The sequence below is a fragment of the Channa argus genome, chromosome 23, assembly GCF_033026475.1.
Source record: "Channa argus isolate prfri chromosome 23, Channa argus male v1.0, whole genome shotgun sequence".
NCBI lineage: Eukaryota > Metazoa > Chordata > Actinopteri > Anabantiformes > Channidae > Channa > Channa argus.
Genome location: NC_090219.1, coordinates 8,292,610 through 8,316,539, shown reverse-complemented (window position 1 = coordinate 8,316,539; position 23,930 = coordinate 8,292,610). Strand labels below are relative to the sequence as shown.

The following is a 23,930-nucleotide window of genomic DNA, read 5'->3' as shown; positions in this document are numbered from 1 at the left end:
GCTTTAGTCCTAGCAACACAGTGACCCACAAATGTGATGGGGACCTTGGTTGGAACATGCTTCAAAAATGACATGGAAATGACCATCTGTGCAGATGCCTATTGTGTCGTGATGCTGACCTTTTATTTTTTTTCATTTTAAAATGTGATTTTTAGTACATTGTGAAACACAGTCCATTTTGCCTCTGACTGTACTGGACTGGAGATAAGAGAAAACGTGTTAAGGAAAAGGCTGGATGGAATCCAGATGCACCAGCTGAAGTCCACAGAGGCCAACGAGATTAGTTTCTACACGCCTTGCGATCGCTGGAGAAATCAGATGATGTTTAACTGGGGCGAGGAGTGGAACATCTCTTTCGCAGGCTGTGGCTTCAGGAGCGTTTATCACCTGGGAGCTCTGAGCTGCATCCTCGAGCGGGTCCCACGGCTGGTTCACGGAGCTTCCAAAATATGTGGAGCTTCATCCGGTTGTCTTGTTGCTGCAGCTCTGACTGTTGGGATCCCAATCGGTGAGACACATTTGCACGTTGCAGATTAGAGTTTCTTTAACTAGTAAGACCTAACATATCCATTAGTGCGTCTTGTCTGTAGCCTTCAGGCAGAAACCACTATTATTAAAATATTTCTCATTGGGGATGCGTATGTATTTATTAAATGATCAAAATGTGACACTTGCTTGTAAACATTTTCTTTTCTTTTTGACAGTGTGGAGCAGCATCATGATAACAGATAAAGCTGTTCTTCCATAAAAGTTTGATCTTAACTTTACATCATAATTGTTTTATTACTAGTAATTTCACTATTTAGGTGTGTCTCAAATAAAATATTTTCCTGTAGTAATTGTTCTTGGCCATTCATTAACGTCAGGAAAACAAAATGTTCTATAAAAACAAAGACTGTGATTGATACTGGGAGTTAACAGTGTACTTGGCAGGTTCACTGACACACAGGATGCGTTGCAGTTGTGAGGGCAAACTCCAGGGGGTCACATAGAGTTTAATGGCAACTGAGTCAAAGAGTCTCTCTCTGTGCTTTCCTCACATGCTGCAATACAAAAACACGCTGATAGATTAGATTTCTTTCTTTCAGGTGCAGCAACTGCCTAAAAGTGCAGGTAGAACTGATAAATGACTCAAAGTGATAAAGCAACAGCAACATTTTTCTTTCCTGGATAATAAATGCAGCGGTTATTTATCCCTTAGAGCAGCTCTGCGTTGATGTGTTGAAGACGGCGAAAGAGGCCAGAAAACACACACTGGGAGTTTTCCACCCGACCTTCAGTCTGCTGAGGACTGTGCAGGACTTCCTGCTGGAAAGGCTTCCAGAAGATGCCCACCGCCAGGCCTCTGGAAAGCTCTGCGTGTCCCTCACCAGACTGACTGATGGCAAGAACGTTTTGGTGTCTGAGTTTGACAGTAGAGAAGAGCTGATTCAGGTAAAGACACGGACTGTGTGTTTGTTTGCAACCTCGTGTGATTTTTCAGTATCTGCTGCATTAGTGATTCAGAAAAACACCAGGAGTTGAGTCTCTAACATCTGGATTCTGGAGTTTTAACCTGCATTTACTGCCTTTTACAGGTTCTGATCTGCAGCTGCTTTTTCCCAGTTTACTGTGGTTTCACTCCACCTTCGTACCGGGGAGTGGTGAGTAGATACAGCGCAGTAAGACCTATTAAATAAAGAACAATGTTAATGTGATACCGTAGGGCCGTAACACCAATACTGCTGCTCTTTAAGTAAAACGTATCATCACAGAGTTTTAAAATGAAGCATTGTCAGTGTGAAACACATTTCTGTGCCTTTTTTTTTTTAATTTAGGCTTTAAACATGATTTTGATTCAAACTTACTGTCATTCAGAAACCAAGAGCCTTTCTGCAATTGGGTTCAGCAGTAACACGAGTAACAAATTTCAGTCTCCCCACTGACAACAGCCTCAATTGACTTAAAGAAAAAAAAACTTGTGCCCAGAAGAAGCTCTATTTGAACGTGCGCACAAAAGTGAGGTGTGCACACACAATTCCACCAAAAATGCTCCTTTGAACATGGAGAAACGAAGATGCACCAAGAGCTTGACGGCTCTTCTTCAGTGGTTTTTAATCGTCAGTCGAATCATCAACAGCAGGTGTGTAGTGGCCATTTGCAAGTTAGGGTTACAGCCCAGCTTTTCTAAGCACATTTACTCAAGTGGTAAAAATGTAAGGTATTTCTACTTAACTTGAGTATTATATTTTCTGCTGCCTTATACTAACTGTTATATTTTAGATACTGAATGTATTAGAAAACTGTAGGTACAAGTTCATTTTTGGATTTCTGCTTAATAAAGCTGAATGCAGTATAATCATCCCTCTTTAGTTCTCCGTGGTTTGTAACTCTCAGGCTACACAGCAGTATGTAAAGTAATAAAAACAATAATTGAACTACAATTGTGATAAACTCACGAATGCCTCAATAATTCTAATCCAATAACAGCACATGCATGAATGTGTGATGTAAATTGAGACATTCTGTGTAAAGACTACTTTTAACCTTTGGTATTGAACTAACACTTGAAGTTAGATATTTGAATGCAGGACTTTTATTTGTATGACTATGTCTAGACTTCGCTATTAGTACTTTTACTTATATAAATGATATGAGTACTTCTTTCTCCACTAGCTTGTTCTCATCTAAAGGCACATCACACAATTTCGGGGTTGAAGAAGGGAGTCTGGAGAGTGTAGGAACCCACTCACCTAAATGAGTTATAAATGCCATCAAATATCCAAACAAAATATTACATAGTCATAAATAATATCAGATTTATAGTAACAACTAGTAGAGGTGGATTTGAGGGGGTTGCAGACGGGGTGACCTCTGGAATATATACCTGAACTCTTTGTGCATTTAGTTCTGGGACTATAAAAATATATAATTACGCTAAACTGTGCACATTGTATCTGACAGAACACATTAAGCTGAGACTCTGGTCAACATCCAGTCATTTCTCTGTCCTCTCAGCACTACATGGACGGAGCCCTGAGCAACAACATGCCTCTGTTCGAGCAGAGAAACACCATCACCGTGGCCCCGTTCTCAGGCGAGAGCGACATCTGCCCCCGGGAGGGTACATTCAACTTCTTTGAGGTGCACTATGGCAACATTAGCATTCAGGTCAACACTGGCAATGTGCATCGCATCTGTACTTCCTTCCTACCTCCTAAAATTGAGGTGGGTCTGTGCAGAGTTCCTGGCACTTTAACGCAGTGGAGATTATATGTGATTGTTTATTTTTTTTTTTGGACTGTGACAGACATGAAAATTCTCTCCTCATTTTTACCACATTAAAAAACTGAATGTATTCAGTGGTAAAGACGAATTCATTTTGAAATGTACGATTTTCGCTTTTTCACTCGACAGAAACTGGCTGAAATCTGCCACAACGGCTACATGGATGCCCTTCGTTTCCTGAAAGACAGAAGTGAGATCTTCCGACATCATCTTCCTCACAACCGAGCCACAAATGAATTTTTTTTGTTATAAAATCAAAGCATGTAATAAGTTTACTGTCTATTATAGATGTGATCGGAGCGGAGCGTCTTCCCAACAGTTTAATGGTGGAGATGGACACAGCCAAACCTGGTTGTTGTGACCTGGTGAAGTGGGAAGTGGCTCATGTGGAAGAGTCCAACAATGCTCTGCTGAATGGACACAATCCTCCACACAGAGAACATTACTGGCTGGACCACAGCGCTATCGAGAAGCTCCCAGTTGGCATCAAAAAAAGTAAGGAGGACAGACCATTAAAATCACGGTGTTGCATTTTGCTGCAAGTAAGACAGAGTTTAGTCAGCATCTCAGTGATAAATGCACGTGTTCGGTGACATTTACTGAAGGATTAAAATTGCTTTTTTACATCGAGTGGGAATTCAAGGGGTTTCACATCAGCACAAAAGCAAAGTGATCACCAACACGACATGTCAAACACTGCGTAGACACTTGAATCAGATAAGGAACAAGTCATTAACAGTAAAACTCGCCAATGGAAAAACACGTATCCTCTGAAATTAGCCAGGAAACATTCAAACTTTTGAGATTCTGCTTTTTTGATCAACTGTAGTATATATAGTTCTGTAAATTCGGATGTCAGCATTACACAAAGTCAGAGGCCCAAAGCTTTGAGGTGAACATGCGTTTGCTTGGTCGCTGTAAGTGATTAAGACCAGGTTCCAGTCTGACCTACATCCTTCATGGAAGTGCATAAAAACACCTCCAATTTGGATTCTCACACACACAAACTAGTACACTAACAAACTTCTTCAAGCTGGCCAATCGGAGAAGAGTGGGCTTTAAAGACAAAACCATTTCACTCACTTGACCAGATGACTGTTGCAATGAGCCATTATGAGAGAAATAAGCATTTGTTAAAATGAAAAATCATACAGCTTTCTACTGGTAGAGCCCCTGAACAAAATACATGCTGTAATGGCCTCTTTAAAGAAGCCAAAGGACAGTTTGTTTGTTTAAGATTCTCTTACCTGAGGTTGAAGGCATCAGTGTGGAGATAGATTCTTTCCATGTCTGTGATAAAATATCCTAAAGCCAAACTTTACTCAGTCTTTGGGTATTTAGGTAGTTTCCTGTGTGTGTGTATGTGTGTGTGTGTGTGTGTTAGTCCTGTGTGAGGCTTGCAGGAATTGCCATGATGGTGTTGGTCAGTGGTCACAGCCCCATCAGTTCCTTCCAATCAGAGTAGTTTTGTATCTGCTGACCTTCCTCTTGACGTCCATTGAGCTGGTCTTCATTCTCACCAAAAGGTAAGACGAGGGGCTTTTCTTTGAACACTCAACAAAGGGTTTGTTGCAGAAGGGTCACAGTCATCCACCATTATTGTTGTTATTATTCAGACTTCAATCATCTGTATGTTTTTGGTGCCTAGCTGCTTCCAAAACTGTCAGCTAGAAACACCAGTCCAACCTCAAAACGTTCAGCTCATTAAGGAGATTATTGCTTATATTCAGCTCTATAAAATATTTTATACTTATATATATATTAAATTTTTCACCATTTGTCAGCAATTTGTCTCCCATTCAAATGAATAGAGACACTCTTTAACTTTAATGACCAAACTGCTTATGTCTTTGGAAATGCTTTTTCCATCCTCCAATGTAACCGTTGCCAAATGAATCACCTCACCTGACTTCACCTGAGCACGAGACGACAGAATTTAACGAACCAAATAATAAAAACTGCGTCTCTGCTGAAGTAATTATTCTAAAGTTCTCCGCTCAAACTCAGCATGATCCACCGACTCCTTCATAAAACCACTTCGAATTGAATTGATTCAATGTTTCCATCCGTTTTACCGATTGATCTGTTTGTATTGTGACAGTGTGATACAGTCGGGCTGCGCAGTGATTTGCAGACTGACGTCCGCTATGAGGAGCAGTGGAAGCAAGGATCCCAACAGGTGCGCGCACAAACATATTTTACGGCAGATTCAAGGGAAGAAACTCTCAAGTTTTCTCGCTAACAACACAAATGACGTTGATCTGTGTTTTCGACTTTTGATCTACTTGTCGCTCTGCGTCACCTGGATTTCCCCTTTCGGGGTTCAATAAACTGTTATCAGTCAATAAATTGACTGTTCCAATGTTTTTGTCTGTGTGTCTTCATCCAGTCTGACCCTGGAGCAGCCCAGCACCATGTCCTCTGACTCCGTCCTCAGGGACAACAACATCCAAACTGTGACCTCAACAATCAGCCTAACGTCCTGACACAAACCTTTCTCAGGACGACCCCAGTAACGTGGTCCTCCTTCTCTCCTTCACGTGGACAGCTCTGCCCAGCCTCTGAACATCGACTACATGTGGCACGTGGCAGATGACTTTAAACCACAAGCACATAAACTTTTATGGCTGATGACGTGTCTCAGATCTAAAAGTTTTCATGAATGGAATATTGTTTTATCACTTTAATAAGCTGGAATATCTAAACGGATATTTATGCATGATATCTTATCACATCTGTTTGTCTTTGACCTCAACCTCTAACAACCGTGTGAATCCTTTTTATATTCTGCTCATATTAAAAAGATAATTTATACTAACCTTTTTTGTGAGTATGCACAGTGCACAGTAAAATGAATTGAAGTGACCCCTTCAGCACAAAGATGCTGTTTTTGTCTTTCAAGTTTACACGTGTATAAAGTGATCTGAGTAATATATCAAATACAGTTCCCTCTAAAAGTTATGGTTAAGAAAAGGGATAGATGGATAGATAGCCGTGCTGTTCCAATACTTTTGAAAGATAACTACAAACCCTGGCTGTATCCCCCCCCCCCTTTTTTTTTCCCCACATGAGGATTGTAACTTCTGAACATGACAAAATGCAGTACAGCTCAGCATATAGCATTGTAAGGAGGGTAGTAACCAAGTCCTGTTTTTGGAGAGTTGTTGAGGCAATAAAATCTTTAATGTTGATTTTTCTTCCTCTGGAGGAGTAGAAAAATTGACTGGACCATTTCTTTGGGTCATTTCTTACAGCAAAAGCTCTGCCACTAAAACCCCATGACCCTGAAGACCGGTACCTCTATATATCCATCTCTCTTTTTATTTTTTTGTCCTTTCTGCTTGTCCCAAATTTCTACCGGTGCTGCACAGCTGGGGACGGGCAGTTTACAGGTTCAGTGTCTTGCCCAGGGACCCTTTGACATGTGGTCGGCAAGAGCAGGGAGCGAACCTCTGACCCTATGGTCAATAGGCAGCCACGCTACCAGCCGAGCCACTGCCGCGCAATCAAGAACAGTATCAATATTATTATGCTTTTGAAATAAAATGTACATTCAGAACATGTTAAAGATAAAATGTCTTTAACTCAAACGTGTAAAGGTCAACTAGTTTGGTCATGAAGTTGAGCAGATTTTCTCGTCATGCTATCTGTAAATAGGAAAGGGTTAAATATAGAAAAAGCATCATCAGGATATTTTAATAGACAAATGTTTCATAAAATTCCTTGTGAATGGCATTTTCATAAAGACAATTAACAACCCTAAAACAAAAAACTGCTAAAGATTAAAATAAAACCAGTCTGAGGTCTGTAACATTGTGTTGAAAGGCTCGTCAGAAATCCCTTCTGTGGAATCAGTAACATCCACGATGAGCGTGGTTTCTCTGAGCAACCACTTCACAACGTGGGTCAGTTCATAGCACCATGACTGTAAAAAACCTTTGTAGTAGCTACATCCTCACTTCACGCAAAGGATCGTGTAAGCTCACACTCATCAGTCAAGCTTATAAAATAATGATTTAGAGTTGTATCTACTGTCAAAACAGTAGATTTAAATGTTCTCACCTACTGCATCACAGTGCAGTACGATACAGTACGAAGGGAAAAACAAACGTTAAAAAATACAACCATCTCCAGTGACAGTCAAAAATCGTCACGTCCCTGATTTCAAATATTTAAAATGACTGCCATAAAGCTGATCATACAGTAAATGTATACAAGATGACAAAACAAAAGGAAAAACGCAGAAGGAAAATTCTGCCAAATGTCTAAGGAGTCCATCTATGTTCGTATATATTTCACTCGGACACTAATAAAAACAAAGTCAATCTAAAACCGGACAAAACAGGCAGAGACCTGACTTGACTTAAGTGTTTCCATGTCAAAGCAGAGACAGCGAAACCCACTTTCCTCAAATGCTAAAGTCTTTTCGTCCGCCACTGATGTCCGGGATCTGATCTGCAAGGGACTGTGTCATCCACTGTCCTTCTGGGAGCTGGCCCTCTGCTGCTTGCGATGTGGCCGCTGCTTGTGCTCCTTCTGAGGACGCAAACAAATAATGATCAGACGTGAGTAATGTCTACAGTAAAGTTTGGTTTGATGGGTAGGTCACCTCCAGGCACGGACGCACAAGGTCTCCAAGTCTCGATCACAAACTCAGGACACATGATAGAACACACACACACAAAATGTGTAAAAGGTGTCCGGACAACCTTCATCTCAATGACTAAAATATTGGCAGTGAATATTTTACAGAAATTAATTTACAATGTGATTCTTTGAAACAAAATTGTTTATCACTTTGCATATATACAACAACTCTTTTGATCTTTTTCTTTTTTTTTTTCGATCAAAAAAACAACATGAACTGGTTCCAGCTTCTTTACATTATTGTAAATTAACTATCATAAACAAGCTATTTCATCCCTTGTCTGTCAGGTAACATGAGTATTTTCACCAAACAATTTGAAAATAATCATATGAATTGACAACATATGCGACCAGGGTGACATTTAAAGGATTTTCTTCTTTCCAGCTTCTCTTTTGGAACTTAAATTCAGCATGTACTAACCTAAGATGGTTCTTAGGTTAGAACTGGGTAGAACTGTGTCTGCTGTGTCCAACCTTTTCCTCAAGCGCAGCAGTGTTGGTGCGTAGTTACCTGTGTTTTCTGCAGATGAGAATGTACAGTGACCGTTGATCTGGCTTTGCGCCTGGCCCCCCTCAGCTCCCCTCTCTACGTAGGCTCCACCGTAGGCGTCTTCATAACCAGGATCGTACTGCTCCTCCTTTATTGCTAGTCTCTTGGCGTCCTCTGTTGGTGGGAAAGGGAGAGTATAAGTGACAAAAGGGCTCTGGTCCGCATCTGACGAAGATGTCATTTTAACCTCAGGATGTATAGATGAGCACAAGTTATTAAATCAACAACTCGGAATATTAAAATAAACTTTATTACGTTATTAAACTGTCATTATCGAGAAAGTAGGGAAAATAATCATTTCAAATGTTGTTACTTTAAAGAGTTTGTCCATTACGAGAGCAGTTTTGCTACCATGCTACTAGTTAAAGCATAACTTTGTTCCTTTTCTAAACCAATGTCCACAGTCACCATACAGATGCTAAAGCCACCACTGAATCAACTCTACTCATGTTCGGTCAGTTATCAGATTGCAGCCTGGATTTGCTAGTTCATTGATGTTAACAGTGGAGTGGTGTGTCTGGCTGGTGTGTTTTTAAGGATTACTGGACAACGCTGAGAAATGAGGGAATCCAGACTGCAGACTGACAACTAACCAAACGTGAGTAGAGAAGATTCATCTACATGGCGATTGTGGACAATACAGTCTAATTTTTGAAAATGACCAACATGATCCTTTAGATACAATTTAGATCGTATTAATTCAACAAAGCTTTTTCACTCCTCTATAGCTGTGCTCACCCTTGGCCAGCTGCAGGTCAAATGTGTATTCAACCTCCTGGATCTCACTGCTTCCTTGTACACCTTTCAGCTGATCTCGGAGTTCCCTCAGTTTGATGTAGAAGTGGACCTTATCCTGAGCACGAGGGAACTGAGCACAGCGAGCACTGGAGGAAGGCATCAGATACAGAGCCTGTGAAGGAGAAATGATGGTCGCGGTCAGTTCTGTGAAGCCCAATGTTTACAGATGGTAGAATGGCTATGGTGGGGGTGAAAGTGCTCATTTCCCAAACTGGCAGCCCTCCCTTGAGGAAAGTACTTTTTATTAGATCTCAAAAAACAATGAATCAGCTAAGCACAATACCCTGCTCTTTTCCTCTAGCTCCTCACACCTTCCATTAACATACTTCCAGTGTCATAAGATGAGATTGTTGGATGTGATGGATTCATAGATACTTTGGTATCTTCTTCTTCCCTTTATTGACAGAAGATGAACCCCACAATAAAGAAACATGTCTGTTTAACTGGACAACAACAAAGCTCTATTACATGCTAGGTTTAAAATACTAACAGGCAGTTATCTGCCATAGCGGCACATCATTTTTTAATCATCACAGATTTCCAATTTCAACATTGACAGACAACACACAGGAGCAAGTTGGGACACTTCAACGTGTATGTTCTTTCAATTTTTTATGTCCTTTCAGCATCATGAACAGGATCCACCAATCTAATAACATGTAATAGTGACTTACCATTTACTGTTATTTCATAGAAACAAGTTCACTACAGCACCAACATTTAAGAAATCCCTTAAAAAGTTGCAAAGCATTCAACGCTCACCACGTCACAGTCGGGGATCTTGTGTGGCTGCAAACCAAATTCAAGCTTCTGTGGTTTTTTACCAAACAGCTCTCTGCAGAACATTTCATAAATGCCTGGAAAGTGGAAACAAAGACAACAGGACCTTAATTCACTGTAGAAAAGCCCTTTGTCGCAGCTGTTGTTCTGTTGTAGAGGAATGCTTACATTTTCCATTGAAAACAGCAATAAGAGGCTTGAATTTCTTCAACTTTTCAACAAGAATCTTTCCTCCTTCTCTTAACTCTTTACTGTGGAGACAAAAACAAAGACTGTTTTCTACCAGAAACCTAACATATCACTGTCAGCCAGGGCAGCAACTGTTGGCTATTCCAACTCCAACTTTTCATCAAATACAGATATGGTGGTGTGCAATCAAATCAAGATTCACCAGTGATACCACTGATGTGTTGTACACCTCCTTCCCCAACAGTCCGTTTACCTTGAGAGGTCTTTGCTCCCTGGTGTTGCCCTTGCCACCATGTTGGTGAAGCCCATTTTGTACTTGACAGGCAGGACAGTGTCGTGCATGTGGTTGAGCTGCTCCTCAGTAAATCCTGACAGAAACAGGCACTTCCCTGGAACAAATGTTTGTGAACAAATTCACAAACGGATTATTTGGCAGTTGCGGAACTTGCAATGCAGACCCCCAACTCCTTTCAAAGTACTGTAGAATTTTATGCTAGAATGGGTCAACAATCTCATTAAGGCCCATGTAACATTAGGATGTATAAGCACGCAGGATGATGTCATGAATTATCAGAGTCCAGTGAAGCCTACACACCTATCTGCATTATCAGTCCAGTTTTGTAATAAATTAATTTCCCTCTTCCCTCACTTTAAATGTTTTCTTACACCCTGTATTACAGTATATTCAACCTTCTCTGCAAATTAAAAAAGATCGCTTTGCCACATCCCCTTGTATCTAATATGTGATTGCTTGATGTCCTATAATCCTTTGCTCATTCATGGAAATGTAAACAGGATATTTTTTACTATACAAACTAACATTTATTTAACTTACAAAAATGATTTCCTGGTCCTGGAAACCATCGTCCAATGTAAGCGGCCATCAACCCTGGATTGATCCCAATCTTAAAAGGAACACAGAAGGTGCTTTTAAAGCTCACAAACTCAAATTTCCTGCCAATTGAACATGGCGTTTGTTACATTGTTAATAAAAATGGAAAGGACCTTACAATGACATAGTCCAGGTTGTAGTCCAGCAGGTCTGGCAATGTTTTTTTCATGACCTCTTCTTCTGACATCCCCTTGAAGCGGTCCACTTTCCTCTTCACCTTCTTGAAGCTCTCATCAATCTTCTCTTGCTTGCCATCTACCTGAGCTTCAGTGGCCTTTTTAGGCTTAGGACCAGGTTTGGATTTAGGTGCATTTGGATCTTTAGGTGGCTTTGGTGCCTTGGGGACTTTTGGTTGTTTTGGTGCCCTGGGTTCCTTGGGTTGAGCTGGTCTACCCCTCTTTTTCGCCGGGGCTAGGAAAAGGAATATCAAAAGAAAATAAAAATGTCTCTACTGTATAATCTTTATATGCACTGTTGTGTTGGCTATCCCCTATGGTCTCCCTACCAAAGCTCTACATAAACCACATTACTAGTAGAAATTATTTCAGGAATTCAAGTATTTTTAAATAGGTTGATGCTACTTTATTGCAGCTCCTTTCCAAACACCATTTTAACAACCAGTATGCTTACACCATGTCCTATCACAGTATGTTAACTTCCAGTGAGGTATATTTGTGCAGGAACATGATTTGCTGCACAATTTACGATAAATAAAACATTTAAACCTGTCCCACAATCGGGTACTGTACACAGTGATTACGTTACTCAAAGTGGGGCATAGTACGTTTTGTCAGGTCGGCAGGTTCCTGCTGATCCGTCATAAATTCTGGATTAGCCATGTGTTCCATGGCTCTCTCCTCCATCGGCCTCTCTGCGTAGTGAAACTGAGGGTTGAAACCTTGATATTGAGCCTGGAGAGCGTGAAACTGCTGTGCAGACTGAACCCTGTGGTGGAAGAATTGCAGTGATAAAAAGTGAAACAAGCAGCTGCTTGATTAAATCAGAGTAAGACCAGTGTGTTATGTGATGCGTGTTTGTTTTAAAGATGTTCTGTTTTTAATTGTTACTCAATGATATTGCAGAATTTTATTTTCATAAAGACAACTGGTGTTTTCTATCCCACTATTATTAGATCCAAGTTGATTAGGTTTTTCTGCATATTTATGATGATAATGGTAAATTGTATTTATTAAAATGCGACACATCTCAACACACTCCAAACTGACTATACTGTGAAGGTGAATCAACTCGTCTCTCAAAGTGTTAAAATTGAACATTATAACAATTAGAAAAGTCATTCTGCAGGCCGGTTACAAATCTATCAGAATAACTATAAAGAAAAAAAAAAAAAGAGTATATTTGCAGAATTTACAGAAATTGGAGTTGTTTTTTTTTTTTTTTTGCTTTCACATCATATTAAAGAAAAGAAAAACACAGATTAACCCACAGTTAAATGCCACTGACCAAAAAAAAAAAGCAATTCATACATAATTATGAAAACAATGGTAAAATAATAATCAAAATGGGCAACAGATCACACATGCTATCATTTTATTTCTCATTACACTTTGCCATTGAGAGGTTTGCTGATATAATCTGACTCCTGTTGTGCCATTGTGGTGAAGAAGAAGACTCACCACTGGTGAAGATACTCCGGGGAGACAACAGGCAGTGATCCGTTCATCTTTTCTTCCATCTTTTGGGTGGTTAGACTTTATTAAATAAATCAATATGCACGTTGATGAAGCATAACTATGTGACCTGCATGTAGTTTAGCACATTAAGGAGTCAGGCTGTGTGAGAATGCATGTGCAAGGGCATCAAATTACTGAAAACTGGAGTTGTCAACAAAAGATAAACCACAACATAAACAACAGCAACGAATGAAAACTTAGATGGGGATAACACATTAAAAGAACGTAAATGCAGCTGTATACATTTACAAGAAAATAACCTAAACACCAAATCAGTTGACATCACCTGCTAACATGATTCTCCCTCCACGGCCAGGCTAGATAACAAGCGAAACCGAATTAAACCCCGGTGCTAACTTATCATTTAAAAAGAAAAGTGCGTTGTTAAGAGGAGAAGGTACATAGCAGTGTAAATAGTACATAGTAGTATAAATACTAGCGTTAACAGCTATTCAGTACCAGTGCCCCACGAACAGCTAACGCTAGCCATCCGCTAGCTGCTCAGCTAACCTGGAATGGATGAATGGTTTTGCTTCCACTCAGACTCCTCGCAGAAAAATAGAAAACCCTCACAAAATGTTCCAGCGTTTATGAACGTAAACATACCTTTCTCGAATAAGAGTTAAAACCGCTTCTTCTGTACAGATGGGTTTTATTTTTCCATCTATACCGCTCTTCCCTTCGTTGCCTAAGAGGGAACAACAGAGGCAACAAAGACGTGACAGTCCTCTGGGTCAACTTTGACACCGGAAGATCTCAACGTGTAACGCGTAGGGGTGTAAAAACAACATTGCTGACTACAGTCGAGAAAAAGAACTCATATGAGCTTAGAGCTCTTAGAACGACTAACAAAAGCGAAGCGTTCAAATAGTGTTTCCAAACTATTTCATCAAATCACCAGCAAACAAAGCCACGCGTACCTATTTTAGCAGTGGTATGAGCCGCTCGACATTTGAACTAACTGTTTGATTTGTATTGGCTGATAGTGTTAAAGGGATTTCAAAGTAATGTTTGCAGCTTGGAGCAGTCACGTCGATTATTTTCCCACCGCGTGACCAAAAGGGATAACTATTAATTAACACTTACAAATAATTACAATAATAGCACAGCTCCACTGATGCCTCTGGTTTTCAGGCAGGTTTACTGGCCTGTGCCTCTTCTTTCCTATCGACATTCATTTCCAGTAGGAGGCTGTGTAAAATAATGAAATTCACCCAGATAAAACATCCCTGCGGCTTGTGTTGTCGACTTTTATCAACGGAAATTATGGATATACTCCTGATTACATTTCCTGTTTTATTAAATGGATTGTAAATTACAGCTTTGCATGATCAGACAACGGACAATATAACACAATTAGACAAGAGGAGCACGTTTAGAACAGATTTATTAAATCTGTAATTACAGATTAGAAATTCCAGACTACCATGACTTATGTATACAGTTCAAAATACAAAAATAACTCACTGGACACACAAACCTTACAAAATGCAATAAACTGTGATTTTAAAAAAAATGAAAAAGAAAAGCACCATAACATGCACAGTCTGTTTAGGAGTGAGACAATGTAACAAACACTTTCTTCTGTGTCACATTCACACCTCAGTGCGACTCCGCTTCTCTTGTTGTGTCATCTGAGGGTTTCTTATCCCCTTGCTACTAGTACAGCTGATATCTTGTTGTGCGTCATATATGCACATATTCAGCTGAAGTGGTCTCATGTCACGTTGTCCACAAAACGGCCATTTCTGAAAAATATCACAACAAAGATGGATTGCACTGCTTGCAGAGGACATGTTATTAACCAATAACTTGTTATTTACTGCTTCCTTACACTTTTCCTTTCCAATTTTACTTTACATAGAGGACTTTCATATACTTTTGTACATTTTATGGATGAGACACTTTATCGTTAATATTTACTTACTTTTATTTGAGTAGGCTTTTTAATGTAGGGTTTTTGATGATTATTTAAAGTGATGTGTGGTTTATATACTTCTACTTTTACTTCTGATCAGAATACTTCTTCCACTAGATGGTGCTCAGTCAAAGTGACGTGGAGTCACTTTATACAGTTATGGGATTGATGTGTTTATCAATATTTCAAACATGGTCCCAGTACCCCAAGTCCCAGTTAACACCGACTACAAAGCAACTGCACTACCTGTGTGCTACTGCAGACATGACTGTCTCTCTCCTCTCCTCTGTCTTTTAGTTGGAGAAGTTGCTGCTTTGCCTCACGTTGTCGTGCAGACCACCACAGCTTTCATAGTCTGGATCCACCTGCTCTTCTTTGATTGCAATCCTCTTAGCATCTTCTGCAAAGCGGACACATCAGAAATGGTTTTTAAGGAAAATCTACTGTATGGACGTTTATAAATGAGAAAGATGTACTATGCTTATGTTCATGAAAATCTCAGTGTGCAGGTACTTTATATGTCTGCATCAAAACAAGTAACTGAATAATTATGAATCCGACATGTGATGTTTCAGCTGTACTATGTACAGTAGTTAAAAGGAAACTGTAATGTTTACCTTTAGCAAGCTGCAGATCAAAGGTATACTGCGTTTCTACCACCTCATGGCTGGGTGTCAGGCCTTTCAGGTGGTCACGCAGTGCCTTCAGTTTAACGTAGAAATGCACCTTATCCTGTGCACGGGGAAACTGGGCACAGCGGGGGCTTGATGAGGGCATCAAGTAGCACACCTTAGAGAAGGGGAACAGGCTATGAGGATCATTCTTTGTGTAGTTGAGTGCATAGTACTTTGTGCTAGTATAGTGCTTTCAAGTAATCAAGTTACGGTTTTCACATACAGTTTCAGTTTCAGGGATTTTGTAGGGCTGTAGACCAAAGTCAAGATTCTTCGCCTTTACACCAAAGATTTCCTTGCAGAAGATTTCATAAATACCTGACAAAATATTAAAAAATTTAATAATCCATTTAATTTTCCCAACTGACTTTTAATAGTAAAGTAACAATGTTTTAATAAGTTTACCTTTTCCATTGAAAGCTGCTATTAATGGTTTGTATTTCTGCAGCTTCTCAAGTAACTGCCGACCTCCTTCACGAATCTCCTTACTGCGACAACAAAAATGATAAAAAAAATAAAAATTCATACTATATTAATATAACCCAGAAACTGTGCTCAGTTTACGATGAAATTCAGCCTCAGTCTACTGATGTACCGACTATGAATTTGTATGTGTAAATAATAGTTTAAAGGAAGCAGCAGTTCTATACACTTCATATATCAATGTGTTTTTTCCATTTACCTGGAGAGGTCCTTGCTGCCAGGCGTGGTCCTCTCCACCATATTGGTGAAGCCAATGCTGTATTTCTCTGGCAGGCTCTGATCATGCATGTAGTTGAGCTGCTGTTCAGTTAGACCAGAAAGAAACAGACATTTCCCTGAATGGAAAAAATAAAATTAAAGTGTTGCACATTTCCCTGACTATTGAACAAATATAATTATATGTACTACGCATTTATGTACAACAAATGTTTGTATAGTACAAAATAACTGCTTTTGAAACTGATTTCTTCTAAACTTTCATTTGAAAACATGAAAATGAAACCTCCATTGATGAAACATTAACTATCAAAATTATAGTATTATTACAAATAATGACCCTTTATAATTTGAGAAAAAAAAACTGTGCATCACTGTGCATTCGGTTTCTGCTTTTTTCAGTGAATCACTGAAGTTAGATCATTTAAACACAGTGATATATTCAAACCCAAGGCACCATTTTATGCCCACACAAATTTATCACACTGAAAGAAAAAAGTTCAGTTGCATCACATCTTTATATTTGTATCCGTGGAAGCTTTGGGATCAAATCTGAGCTGCTTAACATGTGTTCATAATGGTGGCACTAAGCTGGATACAACAGGGTAGGAGCAGGTAAAAGTGAATACTGCCATGTATGCCCTGAAGTCAGCAATGAAACTGAATTTCAACATACAGAAATGGTTTCCTGGGTTTGGGTAATGGTGTCCTTTGAAGGCTGATAATAGTCCAGGGTTAATTCCAATCTGAGGAGAAACATGAAGCGGTTACCATGGCAACAGACCTAGAGGACCACAGTCTTAAGTGAGTGACAGCTTACAACAAAGAAACACATCTGAAAATTGTGAAAATGAACTTATATACTTGTAGAAAAACATAATTAACTTTAACTTACAATCAAAATGTCAAGATCGTAGGTAATAACATCTGGCAGGGTTCTGGCCATAACCTCAGCCACCGACATGCCGTTGAAGCGGTTAAGAATCCTCTTAGCCTTCTTGGCGGCCTCTACTTCATCCTCCTCCTCCTCGGCCTGCATCTCTCCCTCCTCCACCTGCTGTTTAGGAGGCCGGCCTCTTTTTTTCTTCACTGGTGTCCCAGCTGCAAAAGAGAGGAGGAGTGAGTTTGTAAATTCACAAGCAAAGTCACAGTCAACAGAGGAAACATGCAGAACTGGCTATGCAGAAACCTTCGAAGATCTTGCTTTTGGAATAATTTGATCAGTCCATACCTTGAGGTGGGCCAGCAGACTGAGGTTGATGGTAAAAACTCGGCTCCTGCTGCTGTATTGAATTTTGATGATGGTGATATTGGGCTGCAGGAATCTGCTGCTGCTGCTGCTGCTGCTGCTGCTGCTGCTGCTGCTCCCTGGTGTTCTGCTGGTAATTCGCCTCCTGGTAGTAATTTGGAGCTGGAGGGTCGTTTGGATAAAAATGTTCCTGGCAAAGAGGTTGCTCCCGGTGGACCGATAGCTCGGCCATGACAGGCTCATCTCTGGGACCTTCTAGGTAATGCCCCATGTTGTGATATGGCATCACATATTGTGCCTCAGGGTGCTGCTGGCTGGACTGGTACCTAGGTAAGACAAGATGAGAGAGAATGAGGAAGAACAAAAGAAGAAAGTAAAACTGCACAAACACACAGCAAGAAAATGATGTGTGTTGTTAAACAGGTGCATTAGGAAGTGGCTGAAGAAACTTACAAAATAGAAACGCACATGCACTGATGTTCACCTGTTTGTATTCTGCATTACATCCATTGCATCTATCATCACATAACTTGCATAATAAAAAATATTGTTTATTTTAGTATCGCTGTCTAATCCCTTTTTAAAAAAAAAAAATCTTGAATACTTTCTTTTTACACCCACAAAAATCTTTAAACGAGAAAGCAATTGTTCACTTCAGCAAAAAAATAAATATAAATTAGTATAAAATGGAATGAAGATATACAAACAAACACCTTGCAAAAACATGGTGACTGTGATTGCTATGAAGCCCAATACAAGTCAAACACTTGTTTATGTTGGAGTTATGTCCATTCAAAAGTTGGCAGAACAGCCACTGCTTATCAAATCTGTAGCAAGTGATGGCATAATGGCCTCTGGATAACATGTCAAAATTTTATATAAGGTCCTTTTAATCTGTCGAACCAGTTATAGGCCATTCATTAGTTAGATCTGCAACTAATGATAAAATTAATCATTGCTTTATCTGAGGATATGTTCGATCAATTGGATAGATTTCAACAACTAGTGACAAATGGTCTTCACCACTCCTCCATGCCTCAAGTGATGTCTTTAAACTGCTTAATTTACAAAAGTAACTGCCCAAATCCAAAGATTTTGTATTTGTCTATCAGATATATCAAAGAATGGCTGTGCACTGTCACATGTGAGAAGCCTAAACCTGCCAATGTTTGGCATTTGGCACCTCATAAAATGAATGAAATGATTTATCACCAATCATCAACATATCGACTAATTGTTACAGCTATAGCATTTATAATTGAATATCACCTTATAAAATTAAATGCCAATTATTAATAAGTATGTAATAATTCAGCACTTCAGATGTATTAGTATTTCTTCCCATGTAGGGGCGGATCTTTATTGCATTTTGACAAGTTATGCTTAATAATTACACTACCACTTGCTGCATGCCTAAATATAAAAGTATATGGATATCCATGTGATGTTTCTGAGCTTTCTCCATCTCATGCATGAAAATGAAGATGTTGAGATCAACGTGAGAGGTTTCCAGCAACCTGCTACTACCCCCAACACCAACTCACCACTGCTGAAAATAATCCGTAGGAACCGTCAGTGGGGTATACTGGTTTTCCTCCATCTTAACTGTTGACTTATTTGAATAAATTAACGTTCATTCTGCTGCCAAGCGCCTTAATACGCATTGGAAACATGAGCTGCGTGGAGATTAAAGCACATACAGTAATTTGCTGGCACAAAGAAGACGCTCCTGCAGGGGAAGTGGAAGGTCTCGCCGACGATAAATAACATTACACAGGCCTACAGCTGTCGGGAAACAGGGAATGAGCTCCACATAAACGAAACAGAACATTACATGTGCATACAAACGTACCTGTCATACATTTTGTTCCTAATAGTAATAAGAAGACTGAGGCTAGGAACCGTACATAAACAAAGACCATTTAAACGTTAAACATTTCCGCTTATTCAGAATGAGTGAGCGCCACCTGTAGGTCACAATGGGCATTACATGCATTAAGCTCTACTGTGAATGCTTACTCGCATGTCATAGCTATTCCAAATAACAATAGATAATTACTAATTTTACTACTATCTGTGGTTTACTAATTTAAGATTAATATAAATGCACATATGTGAACGATGCACAGGATGTGTTTGAAACGCGCTACCGCTAGGCAGTGACGGGTCTTGTTTGTTTGAAAGCAGCGGCACAGACTTCCAGCGAAGAAGAGCGTTGCGGACAAAGATGCCGTATTTCTAAAACGTGTTACTCCTATCAAGAAAAGAGTGCCCCTTTATTTACCAACAAATACAAGTGCAAGTTGAATTAACCACGGCATTACTTTTTCACAACTTGCTTGGTTTTCCCGTCTTAAACTACCAAAATACTACAAATATAAATACGTATATAACAAGTATATAACTACACACAGTTGTGTACCTGCTGTGTTAATTTATTGTGTATCCGTTGATAGACGGAGAGTGAGCGCTCTTAGATTTTCAAAATCGGTCTTCCCGTAGATTAGCACGACCTTCTTGTATGTCCCTATAAACACAGACACATTTGGGTTTAAGAGGGTGAAAATATCATTTTTTTGAGGTGGTTTATTTATTGTCTCAAGGTGAGGTCTTATTAATGTCACTCCATGCCAGTCTATGTCTGTTGGTCTGTCCATATTGTTTTTCCAACCTTTATTCCTGATAGCTAACAAGCTATAAGATTAGCTAGGCTACCTGTCAAGGTAACTACTGGTGGTTATCTGCACGTCTACACACATGTTTTGTTTTTATGTATATAATTTTGTGTTGTTTTTTTTAATATTCATTTTTTGCTTGTGTTTTTATGACTGAATATTTTTTGGTATGATCTCAATTCGATTAATTGAAAAAATAAAGCTTATATTTCAGACGTATATGTTATTAACAAGCTGACATTTATGTAGCTGAAAACCCTAAATAATAACTGATACATATAGTAGCTGTGTGATTAATGTTTGTTTGCAGAAAAATATATAAAAATTATTTGTGTCCTTTATTATATTATATTATTTTAGCAAACACTAATGTTTTTATTTAACAAATGAATGATTTAAGATTATGCACAAGAAATAGACCAGTAAAGCACACAAATTCTTGTAATCCTCTCTCTCCAAGGTCAAATCCCATTGATTTGTGAAGATGCCAGCTGGTGTGTCTTGGCCACGGTACCTAAGGATGCTCGGAGCCAGTGTACTGGCCATGTTTGCAGGAGCACAGGTTGTCCACCAATACTATCTTCCTGACCTGGTGAGTAAACAAAAACAAACCTTTGTCACAGTGGCCTGCTGTGTTAGTTTCATTTCACTGAAATGGTGAAATGGTATGAGCAAAGCTTTAGGATGAACATTTCCACCAGCTAAAAAACTTGAGTGTGACAATTTTTATTGTCACTACTATGCATTAAAATAAAATGTGTACTGTACAGACCCTCTGTTTTAGTGCTTCTTGTTTGACTTTCAGAGTATACCAGAGGTCCCACCAAAGCCTGGGGAGCTTCGGACAGAACTACGAGGTTACAGACTTAGTAAAGACACTGCTGCTGCCTCACAGCGGTCTGAAGCAGAACAAAAGCTGGAATGAAGTGGAATTATGTCTCCTCTGTGTGATGGACACTCAACCAAACAGAAAGTGTTTATTTTTTTGCAAACAACTTGTGGCTGCAAAGTGCCTGGGAGTCATTTCTTGGACATCTGCCAATAGATATCTGCTGCTGTGTTTCATTTTCCTAATGGAATAAATATGGGTCAAATAACATAACACACTGTTGGTGTTTTGCTGCCAGGGACAAGGATTTTATCAGAAATGCAGGCAGTTGTATTCGTCTGTCGTTAATACATCTCTGCATCCTCTGGAAAGTATTTGCATTTTTATAACAGGTGATCAAATATGTAAAAGAGTGAAACACACAGTAACTGTGGTAAAGTCTGTATGTTGTTTATTTAAACCAAGCTGATAAAATATCTTTGAAATAAAAATATTGAACATTTTGGCAGTATTTCGTAAATGACTTGTGAATAAAATGAAAATCCACTAACATCTTAATTTGACTTTCTGAGCTGCAGGGGAGACAATGAAACCGCAATGTAGCCCACATCTTTAGATCTATTCAGTGGAAGTGTTGTCAGTTTTTCTGACATTTTACATACATTTCAGTCCGAAACGGGAATTGTTTAGATTGACGTTAACGTAACCGATATATATTTTTAAAATGCCAAAAAAACAAACAAAAAACAAAAACAAAAACGTGAGTCTGCGGGCGCCTGCACCGCTTAATGACGCAGTATCATAGCAACAGGTTTAAACAGAAGTAACGTGGACAATAATGGCGACCGAGAGAGAAGAAGACGCTGCTGATTATCTCAAGAGACACAGAATCATCGAGCTCATGGACAACCTGACCAGCATGCTCTTCTTTTACAGACCTGGTTAGAGCTTTTTTCCGTTTCTGTTAATTGAGACAGTGACTTCCTGTCCTGGAAATGACCGCGTTCCTGCAAAAGCGAGAACACAAGTTCAAATTCGTGGCTAGTTTACGAACCATTAAAAAGACCATTCCACGTATCTTTCTTTCCTTTTAGCCACAATTTAGCTTATCGTATTTAGCTGTTTGTGCCAAACTAATTGGAGTAATATTCTGAGTCTCCTAGTTGTGAAAAGAACGCGTTAATACAGCTTGTAAATATTTATTCATTCATAATTAGGTAACGTTAAATCCATGTTTTATTTTATTGTTCTGTGTTTTTGGTCATATAGTGTTCTTTGGTTTTATCTGCCAGTTGATCATAGTCCCTTTTAAGTAATTTATTCCACACCAGTTGTTGGATAACATATCGTTATTGTATTTGTCCATTTTGTGTTGCTACATTTTTATGGTTTTTATTCTGTTTAGCTATCATTCTGAGGATGCTTTATGAACTTTAATATTTCTGTTGCCTCAAACTTTCTGAACACCACAGGAGAACTTAACGTTTCTTGACAGAAACACAGTATGTGTGTATTTACAGATGTGTGATTGTAATTTATTCTTTAAATCAGAGAATCCCAGAGAGTTTCTGATTGAGAAGTTGGAAGAACTGAAGCTTTCTCAGCAACACAAAGTGAAAGGTCCAAATCTGTTCAACAGCTCCAATCTTGATACGGTCCTCAGAATACTGGACCCCGCTAATCAAAAATATATCACTTTTGCCCAATACCAGCAAGGTGAGCACAATATAAATATCTATCTATCTATCTATCCATCTAACCATCTATCTATCTATCTATCGATCATGGTTTTTTCAGAGAGAGAGGGACTGACACACCTTCTTTATAATTAAATACATTTAACCATTAAATTTAAATTATACTGAAATAATCTGAATAATCACAATGTGTACTAAAATGTTTTCTTACAGCACTGATCACACTTGGCATAAAGAAGTTTAATGAATGTCCTGAAGGAGCAAATAAAGACAGAATATCCCATGAAACATTCAAGATAGAAGTGTAAGAGCCGCTTCTGATATTCCAATGGCCCAACTGCATTTTTCAGTATTTTAAAAGCCACCGTACTAAAATGTATCTACTTTTCTCTTTTTAGCACGCATGGTCTGCAGAAATGCTCCACAACATATGAACAACCTTGAACTCCTGTTTGATTTCACGTACTTGTTATGCTATTTATTCCATGATATTATTCCATGAGTGATATTAAAAATTTTAATATCGGAAATATCAACATTAAACTGCTAATGTTTATAGGATGAGTCAAGTAGTTTATGTCATTCAACTTTTTTTCACTCGTGCATTTAAATATTGAAGTAACATTTCTTTCACATAACTCCTTATTGTAAGTCTAATTATTAACTTTGGGTTACAGTTCTGATGAATGTTTTTGCCTTTTTATTCCTTTGCATATGGAAAAATCTTTTCCCTCTGCCTAGAAGATATGTTGAATGACTGTTCTGAATGACCTTGAGAATTACTTCGGAGGCTGCCCCCTCACAAAACACTCATTACATTTTATAATGTTAGATTACCAATTATCCAGTCTCTAAAGTGAAATATTCACAAGCCTTATTTTGTCTGTAAAAGGAAAATCAGCAACTCATCACATACAAAACACTGAAATTGTAAACATTAGCATTTTATTTGATAAGGGTTTGCTAATGACTTTTTAATTAATCATTTCAGTTTCAACTCTTGGCTACAGTAAACCCTGTCAGATAGTTTAAGGTATGAAACATTGTAATATTTTAAAACACTTGTCTTATGTTTTGTCACTTATCCAATAGTGTAGAACTAAAATTAGCAATTCAATATTTCCATCTGAAATCTGGTATGGTATAAGTATTAGTTGTTACAGACTGTAAAATGAAATAAACCTTTAAGTTTCTTATTCTTAAATAATAAATTACATAATAACAGATGGGAACTAAGATGTTTTTGCTCTCTTTGGTTCCTTTTTAAATTATTTTAGAAAGTGAGTTCTGACTTTGTGTACTTCTGACTAACGCAAAATGATAATATATAATCAACAATAGCAGAGACAGTAGTTGTATCATTTGGATTTTA

General features: G+C 38.7%; 5 protein-coding genes across 12 annotated transcripts; 3 read left to right on the top strand and 2 right to left on the bottom strand.

Moving 5' to 3' along the window:
* The first annotated feature begins 203 nt into the window (after positions 1 to 203).
* LOC137108526 (patatin-like phospholipase domain-containing protein 2) lies at positions 204 to 6,081 on the top strand. Of its 2 annotated transcripts, XM_067493228.1 has the most exons (9): positions 221 to 508; positions 1,202 to 1,434; positions 1,578 to 1,643; positions 2,998 to 3,207; positions 3,397 to 3,457; positions 3,556 to 3,762; positions 4,652 to 4,793; positions 5,369 to 5,446; positions 5,657 to 6,081. In XM_067493228.1, the coding sequence occupies exons 1-9, from the start codon at positions 247 to 249 to the stop codon at positions 5,751 to 5,753; spliced, it is 1,356 nt and encodes a 451-aa protein (XP_067349329.1). In that variant the 5' UTR covers positions 221 to 246; the 3' UTR covers positions 5,754 to 6,081. The 2 variants fall into 2 exon arrangements, 1 of the variants encoding a protein (XP_067349329.1); XR_010912208.1 differs by lacking the exon at positions 4,652 to 4,793 and having other exon boundaries at positions 204 to 508; positions 5,657 to 5,718.
* Positions 6,082 to 6,936: 855 nt separating this feature from the next.
* Positions 6,937 to 13,573, bottom strand: tdg.1 (thymine DNA glycosylase, tandem duplicate 1). Of its 5 annotated transcripts, none has more exons than XM_067493229.1 (11): positions 13,424 to 13,573; positions 12,761 to 12,884; positions 11,908 to 12,068; positions 11,242 to 11,534; positions 11,067 to 11,136; positions 10,485 to 10,620; positions 10,211 to 10,293; positions 10,025 to 10,119; positions 9,203 to 9,374; positions 8,426 to 8,578; positions 6,937 to 7,803 (listed from the first exon to the last, which is right to left on the bottom strand). In XM_067493229.1, exons 2-11 carry the CDS (start codon positions 12,817 to 12,819, stop codon positions 7,676 to 7,678), a joined length of 1,350 nt encoding a protein of 449 aa, XP_067349330.1. In that variant the 5' UTR covers positions 12,820 to 12,884; positions 13,424 to 13,573; the 3' UTR covers positions 6,937 to 7,675. The 5 variants fall into 5 exon arrangements, with proteins under 5 accessions (XP_067349330.1, XP_067349331.1, XP_067349333.1 ...); XM_067493230.1 differs by having other exon boundaries at positions 12,761 to 12,835; XM_067493232.1 differs by having other exon boundaries at positions 12,761 to 12,819; positions 13,424 to 13,556.
* Positions 13,574 to 14,187: 614 nt separating this feature from the next.
* On the bottom strand, positions 14,188 to 19,338 carry tdg.2 (thymine DNA glycosylase, tandem duplicate 2). Of its 2 annotated transcripts, none has more exons than XM_067493843.1 (10): positions 19,210 to 19,338; positions 17,340 to 17,683; positions 17,004 to 17,209; positions 16,785 to 16,854; positions 16,092 to 16,227; positions 15,815 to 15,897; positions 15,633 to 15,727; positions 15,353 to 15,524; positions 14,982 to 15,135; positions 14,188 to 14,565 (listed from the first exon to the last, which is right to left on the bottom strand). In XM_067493843.1, the coding sequence occupies exons 1-9, from the start codon at positions 19,218 to 19,220 to the stop codon at positions 15,029 to 15,031; spliced, it is 1,224 nt and encodes a 407-aa protein (XP_067349944.1). In that variant the 5' UTR covers positions 19,221 to 19,338; the 3' UTR covers positions 14,188 to 14,565; positions 14,982 to 15,028. The 2 variants fall into 2 exon arrangements, with proteins under 2 accessions (XP_067349944.1, XP_067349943.1); XM_067493842.1 differs by having other exon boundaries at positions 18,902 to 19,311.
* A 505-nt stretch (positions 19,339 to 19,843) lies between these two features.
* Positions 19,844 to 21,363, top strand: uqcc6 (ubiquinol-cytochrome c reductase complex assembly factor 6). Of its 2 annotated transcripts, none has more exons than XM_067493373.1 (3): positions 19,844 to 19,960; positions 20,493 to 20,624; positions 20,838 to 21,363. In XM_067493373.1, exons 2-3 carry the CDS (start codon positions 20,517 to 20,519, stop codon positions 20,955 to 20,957), a joined length of 228 nt encoding a protein of 75 aa, XP_067349474.1. In that variant the 5' UTR covers positions 19,844 to 19,960; positions 20,493 to 20,516; the 3' UTR covers positions 20,958 to 21,363. The 2 variants fall into 2 exon arrangements, with proteins under 2 accessions (XP_067349474.1, XP_067349475.1); XM_067493374.1 differs by having other exon boundaries at positions 19,854 to 20,080.
* Positions 21,364 to 21,642: 279 nt separating this feature from the next.
* si:dkey-42p14.3 (EF-hand calcium-binding domain-containing protein 10) lies at positions 21,643 to 23,114 on the top strand. Its single transcript, XM_067493372.1, has 4 exons — positions 21,643 to 21,802; positions 22,413 to 22,577; positions 22,772 to 22,862; positions 22,957 to 23,114. The coding sequence occupies exons 1-4, from the start codon at positions 21,700 to 21,702 to the stop codon at positions 23,000 to 23,002; spliced, it is 405 nt and encodes a 134-aa protein (XP_067349473.1). The 5' UTR covers positions 21,643 to 21,699; the 3' UTR covers positions 23,003 to 23,114.
* The last annotated feature ends 816 nt before the right edge of the window (positions 23,115 to 23,930 follow it).